At 40.0% G+C, this 13,982-nt stretch overlaps 2 protein-coding genes across 2 annotated transcripts; both read right to left on the bottom strand.

The window, feature by feature from the left end:
• Positions 1 to 915: 915 nt before the first annotated feature.
• Positions 916 to 10,391, bottom strand: LOC115046742 (matrix remodeling-associated protein 8-like). The gene is made up of 10 exons (XM_029507316.1): positions 10,258 to 10,391; positions 6,620 to 6,646; positions 6,191 to 6,496; positions 6,004 to 6,105; positions 5,444 to 5,905; positions 2,941 to 3,099; positions 2,760 to 2,790; positions 2,592 to 2,671; positions 2,446 to 2,499; positions 916 to 2,330 (listed from the first exon to the last, which is right to left on the bottom strand). Exons 1-10 carry the CDS (start codon positions 10,286 to 10,288, stop codon positions 2,305 to 2,307), a joined length of 1,278 nt encoding a protein of 425 aa, XP_029363176.1. The 5' UTR covers positions 10,289 to 10,391; the 3' UTR covers positions 916 to 2,304.
• Positions 10,392 to 11,146: 755 nt separating this feature from the next.
• Positions 11,147 to 13,184, bottom strand: aurkaip1 (aurora kinase A interacting protein 1). Its single transcript, XM_029507315.1, has 4 exons — positions 13,111 to 13,184; positions 12,252 to 12,357; positions 11,675 to 12,138; positions 11,147 to 11,426 (listed from the first exon to the last, which is right to left on the bottom strand). The coding sequence occupies exons 2-4, from the start codon at positions 12,301 to 12,303 to the stop codon at positions 11,310 to 11,312; spliced, it is 633 nt and encodes a 210-aa protein (XP_029363175.1). The 5' UTR covers positions 12,304 to 12,357; positions 13,111 to 13,184; the 3' UTR covers positions 11,147 to 11,309.
• Between the last annotated feature and the right edge of the window lie 798 nt (positions 13,185 to 13,982).

Here is a 13,982-nt window from a genome sequence, read left to right as displayed (position 1 = left end):
GACTGGCCTGAGCTCCCCCCCCACCACCACCACCACCACCAACACCACCCTCCATATTAATTTAATTCAATCCAATCCAATGTGAAGTAAAAAAAAAAAAAATGCCAATCATGTCGGATATCAGACGACAGGTTACCTGCAAAAATATAACTGATATAAAAATAGAACATGAGTTTCTATCATAGAATATATTTTAAGGACATAAAATAAGAAAATGAAAATTATAAAGACTGATGGGTTTTCCACATTTGAAGGGGTCATTAAATATTAGACGCCTCTGACTGTTAATAATTAGAGATTATTCAATCTGAGAACAATCAATCGTATGATTGGAAGTAGTTTTTTTTTTTTTTTTTTTAATCACAGGATGTGATTGATTGGCCAAGGCCGGCATGATAATCAATAGGTGTCCACAGTTTCTAAAGCATTAACAAAACACACAGCACAATGTTGACCATGTCACTGTTTCTCTGCCTCGCTAGTCCCTTTGCTGTTTTAGTAAAAGGAGTAATTACTTACCTCAAATCTTTAAATTCATACGATAGTTGCCACCAGAATCAACATTTCAAATAGGAGGGTCAGTGTCAGCGAGTCCCTCTCAACAGGAACAAACTTGATTCACAGGTCGATTGAATATTTAATAGAACAATTTTATTTGAAGAGACAAAAGTTACAGTGTGCGCAAGTGAGCAAGACAGAGAGCCAGAAGAGTCAGAAAGAGAGAAACAAAAGGGGGTTAGAGCTACAGTTTGTGATTTAGCTTGACTGAGGCACTTCCTGCCGCTGTAAGCCTCACAGATCTGAGGAGATTTGGAACAACATGTATCATTAACCAGCAGTTTTAGCAGAGAAAGTTCAGTGTTTTATAAACCAGGATACACTGTACATGCTTGATGCAAACAAGCACCGCACAGCCCATTAAAAAAAACCAAAATAAATGGTTACAAGTTCGGGGTTGTTGTTTTTTTTTTTTCTTTCTTTCTTTCTTTTTCCTGAGCTTCGATAGACTGAGCCTTTAGTCCATGGTCCTAAAATTTCATTCTTTTTCAGATGATAAATTATCAATAGACATGTATTTTAAGACACCTTATGTGCATTTGGAGGAAAATGTCTGAGGAAGAGATTTTTACAATCTGTATTTGTTAAACATATAAAATGGATGAAATTTTGTCATTTTGTCACCACAGTGGAGTTTTGTAAAAAATACACACGCAAACAAAAAAAAAAACAATGTTAAAGTATCACGATGTGTGTAAATTTTCTCACTACTAGATTATTATTAAGAATCTAGAAATCTTGCCCACTTGTTTCAAAATGTTAAATCTACATACAGTAAATTCACCTTTGAAGTATGTGAAAAAAAAAACCACAAATTAAAATACAGCAGAATTTGTGCAAAAAGGAACCTCATCAAATTTCAATAGATAGAAAGAGCTGTGAGCTTGCAGTTCTGTAAGCATGCACAGTACACTTAAAACATACTTTAATAAACAGCATGCATTGCATCGTAACCCTCCTATTATCCCTGAGGTCAATTTGACCCCATTCAATGTTTATCATTCAAAAAATAATAGTTGACTTTTGTTTTTTTGCTTCATATTTCATGACTTTTCCTAATTTGATGGGTACAATTGATCAAGCATAAAATTATCACGATTATATTTTTTCAATGTGCGGAACACATATTGCAACACAACTTTCATCCAAAAAGATTTGGATGAAAGTTTTTCAAGATAAATTATTTCTACATTGAAAAGTTTGACCTGATGGCGGCGCTAGAGGGGAGGTCAAGGTTTCAATATCAAGGGGTTATTTATGTATTCAACAAATAAACAAAGTGCCTGACACAAAAACTTGGTTAACAATTTTCTGCAAATCATTTTCTGGGGGCAAACATCCCTGAGGTCAGATTGACCCCAAGGGTGAAATGTGTTTAATATCTGAGGGTAATAGGAGGGTTAATTCAAAAATGTCTTAAAGAAAGGAGGATAACACTGTCTAATATTCAACACAAACCAACCAATGAATGCAAAGAGTAAGGATCAAATACATGTTTAAACTTATTGTTACAACAGCTGGTGAAAATGCAAGTTATAAAAAAAAATTAAAATTAAAAAAACAAACAAACAAAAAAAAAAAAAAAACGACGACGCCTTTTAGTGAAAAAGCTTAGTTTGCTAGAGTTACGGCAGAGGGAGCATTCCTCTTGTCCTCTCCTGGTTTTCCTCCTGTTTTTCCCTTTTTCTCCTTTACGCTTCCCGTGTTTGCCCTGGACCTGCCAGCAGCATTTCAGCAATATCACACTTACTTCCACAGCTTTCCATCAAAGTCTGAAGGACGAGGCGGGAGAGGGACATCGTATCAATAAAACATAATATTTCTTATCTTAAGCTGCACTGTGGCTGCTGGAAGTGTTTACTATCTAACTGCAGAATGTCGGCTCACCCTTATTGCAGTCTTTGGTCATATCTCTCTCTTTCAGTAGGTTGTTTTTGTAGTCTGTAGATTGTGGGAGATACAGATGTTATGAAAAAGTGAAATACACTTAATTTTTATTGAGCTCGGCCTTTTGTGGATGAAGTTTACTGCACCTGAATTCAGAGGTTCTTGGTTATAGCTTCTCAGCTCTGTGCATTCTAAAGACAAGTCTGCTCCACTGAACACACTTCCTCTGCACAGAATGAACAATGTTCAGCTTAAAGTTAGATTTAATTTACAGGGAGACACAATATATAATTGAGTATGCAATAATGCCTTACCGTTCAGATCGACGCAGCTCATATTCCAGTCCTGGAGAAAATAATGAACACATAAAATGTGACTGCTACAGTGTGCTGCACACAAGTAATATGTATATGAATATGCCTTTTTAGAATTACAACATACAAGCAAATTGTCAGATACAGGCTAAGAAGTGGGGAATCGTTGAACGTGAGATACCTCTCTTTTTGCGTCGTCTTGTCAGCACAATGACAGCGACGACAATCAACGCCAGCAGCAGGAAAGTCATCACGAAGTAGCCCAGATGCTGCAAGAAATAACCCCGGTGCTCAGGCAGGATTACGTTCACCACACGAGGAGTCTCCACGTCTTCAGATCCTGAGGGCAGAAGATTTTAACAATCAAACAACACCAACCAACACTGAATAAACCGCATCATGAATAGAAAACATGAACAACATGAACCTTCAAATAAAATACCAATTAGACAAACTGTGGAGGGTTTGGGATAAATTAACAGTGATTTAACAGCAACGAGCATGGCTCAACGAAACATTTTTCATTTTCATTTGAATCGTGAAGCCAGAGGCAGAAGGAGGGAGAGCAGGAGTTAAATGTCAAAATGCTGTTTGGCTGTAATGACTTCCAGACCTGATGTCATGCAGCTGTTATTTTTTTTTCTCTCTTCACAGGAAAACAGAGGCTGAGCAGAGAAGAAGAGGCAAAGTGTGAGGACTGTAATGTCGTATTTCTGTGTGTCTGTACTAGTTTTCCATTTAAAACTGTTCCCGTCACCTCGCAAACACATGAGTTTAGTTTCTGCAAAGATGGAAAATAAATTAGCAAGCCCTGAAAAATAAAAATAAAAATAATAATAATTACACTCTGACAGACCAAGTTAATATCTGGGTTGACTGAAGGCAGCACCCAGACCCAGACCTGTTGTGCACACTTTCAAGTTGGTTGGCAATAACTATTAAGAGGAAATGGCAAAGACAGAGAATGCATACTGAGCTAGAATATACAAGACCATATAAACTTCAACCAGCTCTACATTTACGACTCCACAGCAACTATAACCGTGCAATGCATGTTTACAGAGCTGTTGCTGTTTTCTTCCTTGTTTTTCTGTGTCTCCTTGAATTCAAATGCAGGTTCAGAGAAAACAAATCTTAAATATTGAATATTTACTCTCTGGTCTCTCATTAAGCAGTTAAGTTCAGCACAACAACTAAACGCAGCTGAGGCAGAACATGTAATATAGCATCTCTGACTGTACATCCACAACCAGCTCATTAGGAAACCAAGTAAAATAACCCTAAACCACTTCCTAAGTGGGAGCTTGGTTGGTAATTATTGCCTGTCGTTTTTTAATGTACCTAAACTGCAAACAAGTCCAAGGTCATAGTCTCTTGAGCATAAGTGTCCCAACTAGAGCTGCAGCCGTGTCAAAGAAGCATTTCCATTTTCTTGGCACATCTGACAAGTCTGCACATGTTAACTGTTATTTCACATATGCGGCTTAGCATATGCTTTCTTTCCCCCTGCGGGATATGCACCATTTGCAAGTCAATAAGCTTCAGGAATACCTCTTCATTCTGAAAGATAAAGATTTCTGGTGAACTGCTGACAGCTTTGAAAACACCATCTTCATGATAACAACAACAAAAAAAAACAAACAAACTATGGTGCATTTTGTCATGCCATAAATAATTACAACATTAAAGGGAAAACTCATGGCATTTGTAATCTCGGATGATCGGCAGCTCCTCTGTGAGTGAAAGCAACTTGGCCTTAATCGAATAGATAAGATCAGTGGCGTGTGAGGAAGTGAATTCCAACCTGCAAGCAATTCCATGTGCGCTTTTCTACACAGCACACCTTACAGAGTTTTATTAAACAGGCTGTCGTTTCCCTAAAGCAGGGGGAGGATCTATAGTCTAACACATACCTTCATCCCCTCCCCTTACTTTGCTCTCTCATGCCACAGCTGTTCCAGATGTTGAACAGATGTATCAGACTTGCTTTCACTGCTGGTAAACAGGCCTCAACCAGCGGCTGATACACATCAGCAGTACAAGCAGAACAGAAACTGAGAGCAGAGACGGATAAACAAAAGTGGAGATACAGTTGAACCAGTCTAGACAAGCGGTCGGGTCTCTAAAAAATTGGGTCAAACTGAGGAAATAGCTTCAAATGTATTGACTGCCTGAATTACAAACTGCTGGGGACTACGCATCTCTCCAGTGCACTTAAAATGTCTCCAGCTGCGCATGAAAAGACTGTAAATAAAAAAATAAAAAACAAAATTAGATGACTTCCACTGTAACTTATTCACAGCTATTTACTGCAGAAAGCTTCCCAATTCAGAAATGTAAATACAACTGTGCTTATCAACTTGCCTTGTGAACTCTTAGTCAACTTCGACAGTCTTTCTCTCCTTCTTAGTTAGCTTCTACATTCCTTCTACCTCCTCCCACCCTTTTCAGCTCAAACACAAAAACAGACAGGACTGGGAGGAAACTGGCAAGAAGAGGAGCTGATTTAACTGACCAACTATGCTTATAAATACAACAAAAAAACACCCAGGACCAGTCTTCTTGCTCCGTATAAAATCCTGCCAAGGAACCATATGGGGAAAAACATTTACCGTCACTGGGATCTGGAAAAACAAATTTCTGGTGGTGTCTGTTGTTGTTTTTAATTCTGTGGTGCAGCTTACTTGGTTCTGGCTCATCATTCTGGAAAACCCTGGGAGCTGTAGTGGGGGCGGGCGGAAGTGGTGGTCCCACAGTGAGCCTGAAGATTCGTCTTTCATGCAGACCGCAGTAGTGGTGGTGCAAGTGGCAGGAGTACAGGCCCTTGTCAACGGGCTTCAAGTCAGAGATGGACAATGAGAAGTCCCCGAATGTAAAAGCGTCCTCAGCCAAGCTCATCTTGCTCTGAGCAAAGAGAGGGCCGTAATCCCGGCGCTCTCCTGAGGCGTAGAGGTCCACCAGGCGGTCAGCCCTGTCAGGGCGCACGCCGGGGGCCTGGAAGTCCCAGTGAGCCACCTGCTGCTGGTCCTCCTGAAGGCCCTCCCTCCACAACGGGCGCCGGTTTACACAAGGCAATACCACTGAGCTGCCCAGCAAGACCACGAACACTGTCTTTTCTCCATCCCAGTACCGCTTCTCTCTACGAGCTGGAAACATTAGAGAGCGAGATACATTGCTGTTAAAGGTACTTCATGTAACACTAACTAATGAAATAACTTTAGGCTGCACAATCAGGAAGCCTCACCTGATTTCGTGACGTTGAGTTGGATTTGAATGGATTGGTGAACCTGGCAGTAATGATGGTGGAGGTTGCAGGTATAAACTCCTTTGTCAGTGTTAGCCACATCTGAAAAAGAAGAGCACGCCAACTGTGAAATTAAATGATAAATTCAGGGGGAAAATCTTTGTGGTGAAACACAAGGAGGCCTCACCATTTATGATGAGGGAGAAGTTGCCGTCAGTGAAAGCAGACTCTGGAATGGAAATGCGTCCTTTGTTGAATCCGTTGTAGACCCTCTGCCGAACTCCAGGGGACATGTCCAAGATTCGCTCCCCAGAATAGTGTGGGGTGCTGCGGACCAAGTCCCAGTGCACCACCCTCTGACGGTCCTTCAGTCTGTCCTGAGTCCACACCATGCGGGGGCTGTGGCAAGGCAGAACGGCCTTAGACCCTGCAGGGAGGGTGATGTTCTTTGCCTCGACCACCACACCAAGGCTGTTGCTGCCCTGACCACATGCTGACACAAACAAATAACCAGAAGATCAATACAGACACAGAAAAACAGAAAAACAAGCATGAAGCCTGAGTTAGCATAAACTCAGCCCCTAGACAGTGTATAGAAAGACAAAAGAAATCTTACCTCGTGGCACGAAGAGCACAGCAACAACTGAAACAGACGGAAACATGAACGATAAGCCAACAAAAATATAGCTGGGTAGTTAAAATTTGGCCTGGACTGACACAACCAGTGGAAGATTAAGAGCTGGACGAGACACGGGTTCAGTGAGAGGACTGTTTAGAGAAGCAGAAAACTGAAGAAACAAAGACGATGTTAAAGAAAAAAAAAAGGAAAGGTTTTAAACAATGAGAAGTTTCACACAGAGCAACAAGGGCAGGAAAAATATGCCTGATGATTTTTTGGACACACATTTTGCGGTTTGTTTTCTCGCGTTAGAGAAAACAAACAGCATTTTCCAACACAGCAGTTGCTTTTTTTCGAATGTGTTTTCCCACAGTGCTATTTCGTAGTCTGTTTGCTGAAAGGCCAGAAGACATATACACACGACCAAAGCTAACAGAGGCTCTATTCATCCCAGTTGCTGCTGGCCTGTTTGCAAGGCCATGATCCTGAGGGGATGCAGCACCAGGCTGCTATTCAGCTCACTTCAGTCACACTGCCTCGTGTCAGAAGTCCAGGAGAATGACCAAACACCTGTGTTTTCATTGTGCTGTTATGGGTACGGTGAACTATAGAGGCAGAGCCGTCGCTGCAATGTTATTTCTGTATCTACATTAAATTAAAGGTTTGAAATTGCCATCAGTTTTCAAGTCCCAAGTGACAAAATATGTCACACAAAGCGTGAGCAAATAATAAAATCGCAAGATGTTGGAATGGAGGAGACACAAACGAATTCAACCTCTGTAAGAAAAACATTCAAGTAAATTATTTAAAGGACAAAATTAAACAAAATTAAACAGAAACTGAGTCTTGCTCTCTGTGAAGTTATGTTTGGCGAAGGGGTTTTAAGAACTGTTGCTGACCCGGCAAACTCAATTTCCTCAGGCAGGTCGTTCCAGAGAATTGAGGCCCAGACTGTTATTGCGCTGCGTCCTTAACTTCTCTCTTCACGCCTCTGGGAAAGTTAAGAAACAACCATCCATGGAAAGCCTTAAAAGTAATCAATGCGCTCTTCAAAGCAGTTCTAAATCATACCAGGAGATGTGATGAGGACATGATTCATCTGTCAAGTGAGGCATTTTAAATGTGGAAATAAGTGTGATTTTAAAATGACTCATCGCACCAGGTTTGATTACGAAGAATCTGGTGGCAACTATCAAACACTTTGTTATATATTTCCAATGTTTCATCTTTTTCTTAAGATGAGGAGTGTACGGATTATCAAATTCAGCTGTGAAATCAGCTTCAGCTTGGCCGACTACAACAAATAACAAACCAACAACACTGACGACCTAACATCAGAAAGGAAGCTGCACAAAATCTGTTTGATGGAGGTTGTTTAGATCGTCCATATAGTTGTTTTTCTCATCACGAATGGTTGATTCATTTTAGGGCAGACACATCTCATTTCAACGTGCTTAATAATTCACTGCAGAGCTGCTACTGCGATTTCTACCCAGCCGTGATTAAATGAGTGTGCACCGGTATATAATCACACTCAAAAGTGGGAGAAATGATTTCTGCACACACACTGGCATCAGAGAAGAGACCTCATGCTGGAAAACTTCAGTGGCTTTTCTATTGGAGGGTATAAACTTTCCTGCAGAAGGTAAAACAAAGTGTCTCAGCCCCTGTAATTTTCTCTCATCTCTCCACCAGACACACACAGACTGGCACTGACTCACACTAAAGACTTAACAATATGCTATTGAATTACCAGCGATAATAACAGACATTTAGCAAATGACCTGCAAAAGCGCCGTTCTCATTTGTAACCCCAGGAGTCAGATAGACAATCACTTAAGAGAATGCAATCCCAAAGGTGACACAAAAGGATTCGTGTGGACGACTCAAACGTAAAGCATGAATTTGCTCAGCATAATGTCTGTGATTCACGGCTGTTGTGAGTGTGTGAAGTTTACTCACAGCTTGGTCACAGCGTGAGAGCAATCAGCTAAATCCGTCCAGTTGCAGACTCAGCTAAACGCAAAGGTACGTTCAGAGGTCTGGAGAGGATGTTGGCTGTCTTGTACTCGCACTCTGGTGTTTATTAAAATGGCTTGTCATACTTTTAGTCATCTATGCGTAGTCATAAAGTGCTTTCCACTGTGAAATATATTCTGTTAGAAATGTGTTGTTTTCACCGAAGCCTGATTTCCTCTTGAAGCTTTTGTTCTGTAATAATAATAATCCATGTATAATGAGGTAGCATGATGTGATATTTCACAAAAAGGCTAAGTGTAGAGACGAAGAAGTGCAAACAAATCTGAACTTTTTTTTCCCCCAATTTCTTTCCCATGATTTTTCTCCTGAAACAGATCTGCTGGAGCGGGCCAGTTCCCACGACGTGTGTATCCATATTTCAAACTCAGTTTGGATATTTAAATGCTTCAATTCTAAGGAAACATTTGAATGTAGAGCTTGCAGAACTACACAGTTGTGCTACTAAAGTGTTGTTTATTGATTTGTTTACTACTTCAAAGCTTAAAACTATTTTGGAAACACTGTTGATTCACATGTTTATGTTCATGCCAGTGATGGAAGAGCTCCTTTTGATGATGCCCAAATGTGCAGTTGTAAAAAAAAAAAAAAAAAACAAAGTCTAAAGAAGCACTGTGAGCTGTTTGTGAGGGGGCCTTAACTTGTCTTTATGAAATTGTTCTCCCTACCAACATGTTTCTTTACTGTGACCTTGTTATTTTCTGCCCCAAATGGATAGATCTGATGTTTATTATCCCATTTTCCTCATTACAGCCTGCTCTTTTCCATGCCACGTTGTTGGTTAATTGAGACAGAGCCCATCATAAACAGGCTGGGGGCGGTAATCCCCCTCCTCCATGTTGTCCAGACCCAAAAGGCCCAACTCGCGGTGAGACGCTCGTTACTGACACATATAATGACTGGCTGCTGGATTGTGCTGACTCCTGAAGTCAGACCACAGTTAACTAGAAACACGTCAGGCTGAAGACATAAAAAAATCCCACATACACACTGTACCAGGTCTTTGTCAACAGGCCGGTCAAAGTTGTGCAGTCATGTGCTTCACTTTCAGGTCAACACTGGTTATCCTCCAAATATTCCAAAATAAAGATTGTAAATGCATGAAGAAAATCTGCAGTCTGGAGTATTGTTTACTTATTATCACAGGAAATAAAGATTAAGAAATGGGTGGAAGAAAGGATCGAGTTTGAGAATAGTGAGAAATAAACATTAAAAAGCAGAAAACAATATAGACAGCCTAAATCATTTTAAAAACTGCTTTTTGGTTTAATAATATCTTGGTTACTTAAAAACTCATCCTGCCGACTTGTGTCAGTCATAAATAAACAGAAAAGTCCTGGCTTTAAAAATAAACATTCAAAACTGTGATGAAAATGCAGTGCTATTATCAATGCTAAAGCACATACTGCAGAAACTTCATCAAATAAATCAATATTGAAAATCATATTTAGAAGAGTACATCTGCAGTAGAGCAGAAGAGAAAAGCTCTCGGCTTTTGTCCCTGACGGGATATTCCTAACCTGGATCCAATTATGGGCCAAAGAAACTTTTCTCAACACCTTTTTCTCGTCTGAAAGCAGGAGAACTGAAACACTTACTGTGGAGGAGAATCGGATGAGGGTGCATCATGTTCACAGCGCTGACAGCAGAGGTGAAAGCCTGTCAGAGGTTGCGTGCGCATCAATTGATAAACTGCAAAACGCTCCAAGTTGAAGGGGCAGCAGTTCAGCAGGATTGTGTTGTGGAGCTGCCGTGTGGAGCCTCAACACGCTCCGCCCCAACCGGGCAGTGAAATCCAACACCAAAACTGCTGCTGCTGCTGCTGCTTTCTTCACCATAAAGAAGCAGAAACACAATAATGACAGAAGCAAACTTTTTTTTTCATATAAATAATAGCTCCAGCTATTGAAGAATAGCAGAAACCGGTCCCAGTCATCCATCATTTAGACAGGTTTGCCCCAGTCATCAAACAAATTTAAAGCATTATTGTAGTTTTCCATCAGTCTCACACGAGGTCACGAAGATGAAATAAAAGATCACATCTATTTACATAAACTGCTTAACTCGTTAAGTTTGATATTTTTCAATTGTAATTAACCGAGAAAGTAAATTGCTTTGAATTATAATCCAGAAAGGATTCTGGAAAATCTTTTCTAATTTTGCAAGTTATTCATTTTTGGAAGGCTCACTTCTTGCTTACGTGCTCAAAATGCCTTACTGCACAGTATAGTACGAGTTTTGATACACAAGCTAAGTTTGTTTGAGGAAAGAAGAAAAAAGCCAAACTGCTGAATTGGATTCCAACAGTTTCATTGTTTGGTGCTATAAAAATTACCCTTAATTGTGGCAATTACAGGGTAGATGCATCTTGTCCAGACTTTGCACAATACTGCCATCCACAGTAAGAATGTGATGTTGGCTGCTCAGTTGCTCTGCTGTCAGGCTAAAACAATACAAAAAGAAAACTACAGCACACCAGAGTTCAGACTTGACAGGGAAAGATCTTTATTATATTATGTTCACTTTGTTGAAAATAATCCTACACATCATCATCATCAGAGAATAGACTGACTGTGTCGACTGCAGTGTGTGAAGTGTGTCGTACTAAGCCGCCCTCCAGTGTGAGAGAGCTAACAATCTGTAGCCACTGTCATTGTTTCCGTCTTCCGTACTGTTTAAGGAAGATCTTGGGTGTCCTCCATCCCTCTGGTGCCTTCCTCAGTCCTGCTCTTTTCCAGATCCTTTTCAGATCCTCCTCAAACTTTTTCTATACAGGATAAAGACAAACCGTTGGTAGGAAAGTAGATTGATGTTTGCTAGTTCAGGACAATTTTGACATAATTAATTATTCTTATAAATTAATATTAGCTTGATAAATCAGAGAAAAACATGACTCAAGGTAAATACTACCACCACTGGTTTTAATACCCTTCATCGTTAAGATCATATTGCAGAATTAATTACCGCAACAGCTCAAAAACAAACCAAAAGAATAATTCTAGAAGACAGTCTCACCTGCTTCTTCCTTCCCCTGCCCTCCAGCACTCTCCTTTTCAAGTATTTAATCCGCTTTTGTAGCTTCCTATATTTGTGCCGGTTTATCTTCCTCCGCCTGATCTTCAGAACGTTCTTACAGCTAAGGGGTGTTGCTGAGCCACTCTCGTCCTCAAATATAGGGACAGAGATTGGCGGCAGCACTTTCTCATCCAGCAGCTCTACGTCCTCCTGTGGATGAGCGGACTCCAGCAGTGGAGGGAGTGAGTAGCGCAGGGAGAGCCAGCTCTCAAGTGGACTTACTGACAGTTTACGTGGGACAAGAGCCTCTTCCAGTTCTGGCTCCAGCTGAATCCATCGAGGAGGAGGCGTGTTGTCTGCTGCTGTTGAGTAGTTCCTCGGTTTTTGTTTTAGTGAAAAGTATGAAGCAGGAACTACTGGATGTACACATTCACGCCAGACATCTCCATGTGATTTAACTGCACCTGTGAAATAAAAAAAAAATTAATTTTGATTTGTATAACTTTCTTAGACACTCCAGTTCAAGTTGAAATCTATAGTTGGATAAATAGATCTTTGCATGTTTCTTCATACTTACAAGAAGCTCTACGTAATAAACTGAGGCGAGGGACAACCTTTGAAGCAAACATGGTTGGAGATCACCCAAATACAGTCATCAGGAATGGGCTGACTGGTCCCTTTTTCTGTGGGCATGAGCAAGAATTATTTTCATTATCACCTGATTTCACAGTGATTTCCTAACTAACTAATCAAATAGCAATTTATCCTGAAACATAAACTGTTGAGAGTTGGTATCTCCTCAGAACCTGGAAATCAAAATTTTTTCCTTAATAAATCTTTTAAATTATTACTTAACTGTCAACATTGTTGGCAAAGAGCAAGACTAATTCATGAAGTGAAGGATCGTTGCAGCTCCACATTATTGAATAAATCAAATTAGGCCTAGTTGATTAAGTAAACTGAGATCAAATTTAAATAGTTAAGTAGTACACCCTTTAGGTCGATTCTAGCTTCTAAAACGAACAGATATTTTTTATTACCCTTGGTTTAATAGTGTTTCCGTCTGAAATATCAGTTTTTAAACTATAATTACACCACATTGACCGAGAGAGCAGCACACATGTCTTTGCTCGGGACAATCCGACTTGTTTGCAAATTGGTAACTTGTGACTGTAACTACAATAAAACCAGGAAATGCATGGAAAATTTAAATGGGTCGATATCAACACAAACAATCAAGTCAGTCATCAATAAATAAGACGCCTGACAGGGAGCACTGCAGCGCTGGGGGCGATGCTAATGCTAACTGGCAAAGTAGCTCCGTTTAGGAAGATAAATTGGAGACACTATTACCGATAAACTATATATTAAACAATTTTCCACCATGACGTATCCAACAACAAAACACAATGAATGCATTTAACCAACAATGCTACCTTAGCTGTTACCGCGCTGACCGGAGTTTTCCTCCTCAATGTGACTCCATCTGATCGGCTCCGACCGGTGCCACCGCAATTTACGGCACTTCCTGTTTCTCTGAGAGAAGAAAGGTTCCGCAGGAGAAGGGGGACTTTAGACACAAGAGCAAGGAAGAGGATTTTTATAATTCACCAACAACAGCAAATACAGCAACAACAAGATGTCAAAATGTCATCTTTGCACTTTGGAATACAATCTTTTGCTCAAGACCAGTTTCTATAAAATCAGTAATTTTGTAATGAATCGTACAATAGACACAACAGTAATAAAAAATGAAAGTATCAGGAAGAAATTGAACAGAAATACAATTTCCTGATGTGTGCATTATGATAATAATACGCATTTGTTTTTATTGTATTAATACTGAGTTTAACAACGTCCACTAGATAAATTGAGAGTTTAAATGATTCCACTGGAGGGCACTGCCAATCTAAGTTAAGCCTTAAGCAGGAATTGTAGGCCTTAACTGAACCATGAAATTCATCAACGAGACCATCAGTTTGATTCAGGCAAGTTTCGTTCTCTCCATTGGCCCGAATACAGCTCAGCACTGAAACGTGAATGTTTGATTCACAACGTAGAGGCTCTTTGAGACACACAAATATGAATAAATGAAAACACGCGTACTGTGCAGTGCATTTAGAAAGTAATTATGTTTTTGTGCTACAATTCAAAGGGTTATTTTTATTTTTACCCCTGGTATTCAATAATGGGAAAATATACATACACGTCAGATAAATTCCCCATTTCCACAGCTACTCAGACATAATGACTATTGGTCACATCTTTTCCAAAGGTCTTTGTACAAAAATTTCTCAAAAGTTTGGCC

This window comes from Echeneis naucrates, chromosome 7, assembly GCF_900963305.1.
Source record: "Echeneis naucrates chromosome 7, fEcheNa1.1, whole genome shotgun sequence".
NCBI lineage: Eukaryota > Metazoa > Chordata > Actinopteri > Carangiformes > Echeneidae > Echeneis > Echeneis naucrates.
The sequence above is the reverse complement of the archived record's forward strand: the minus strand, read 5'-3'. Positions and strand labels throughout refer to the sequence as shown.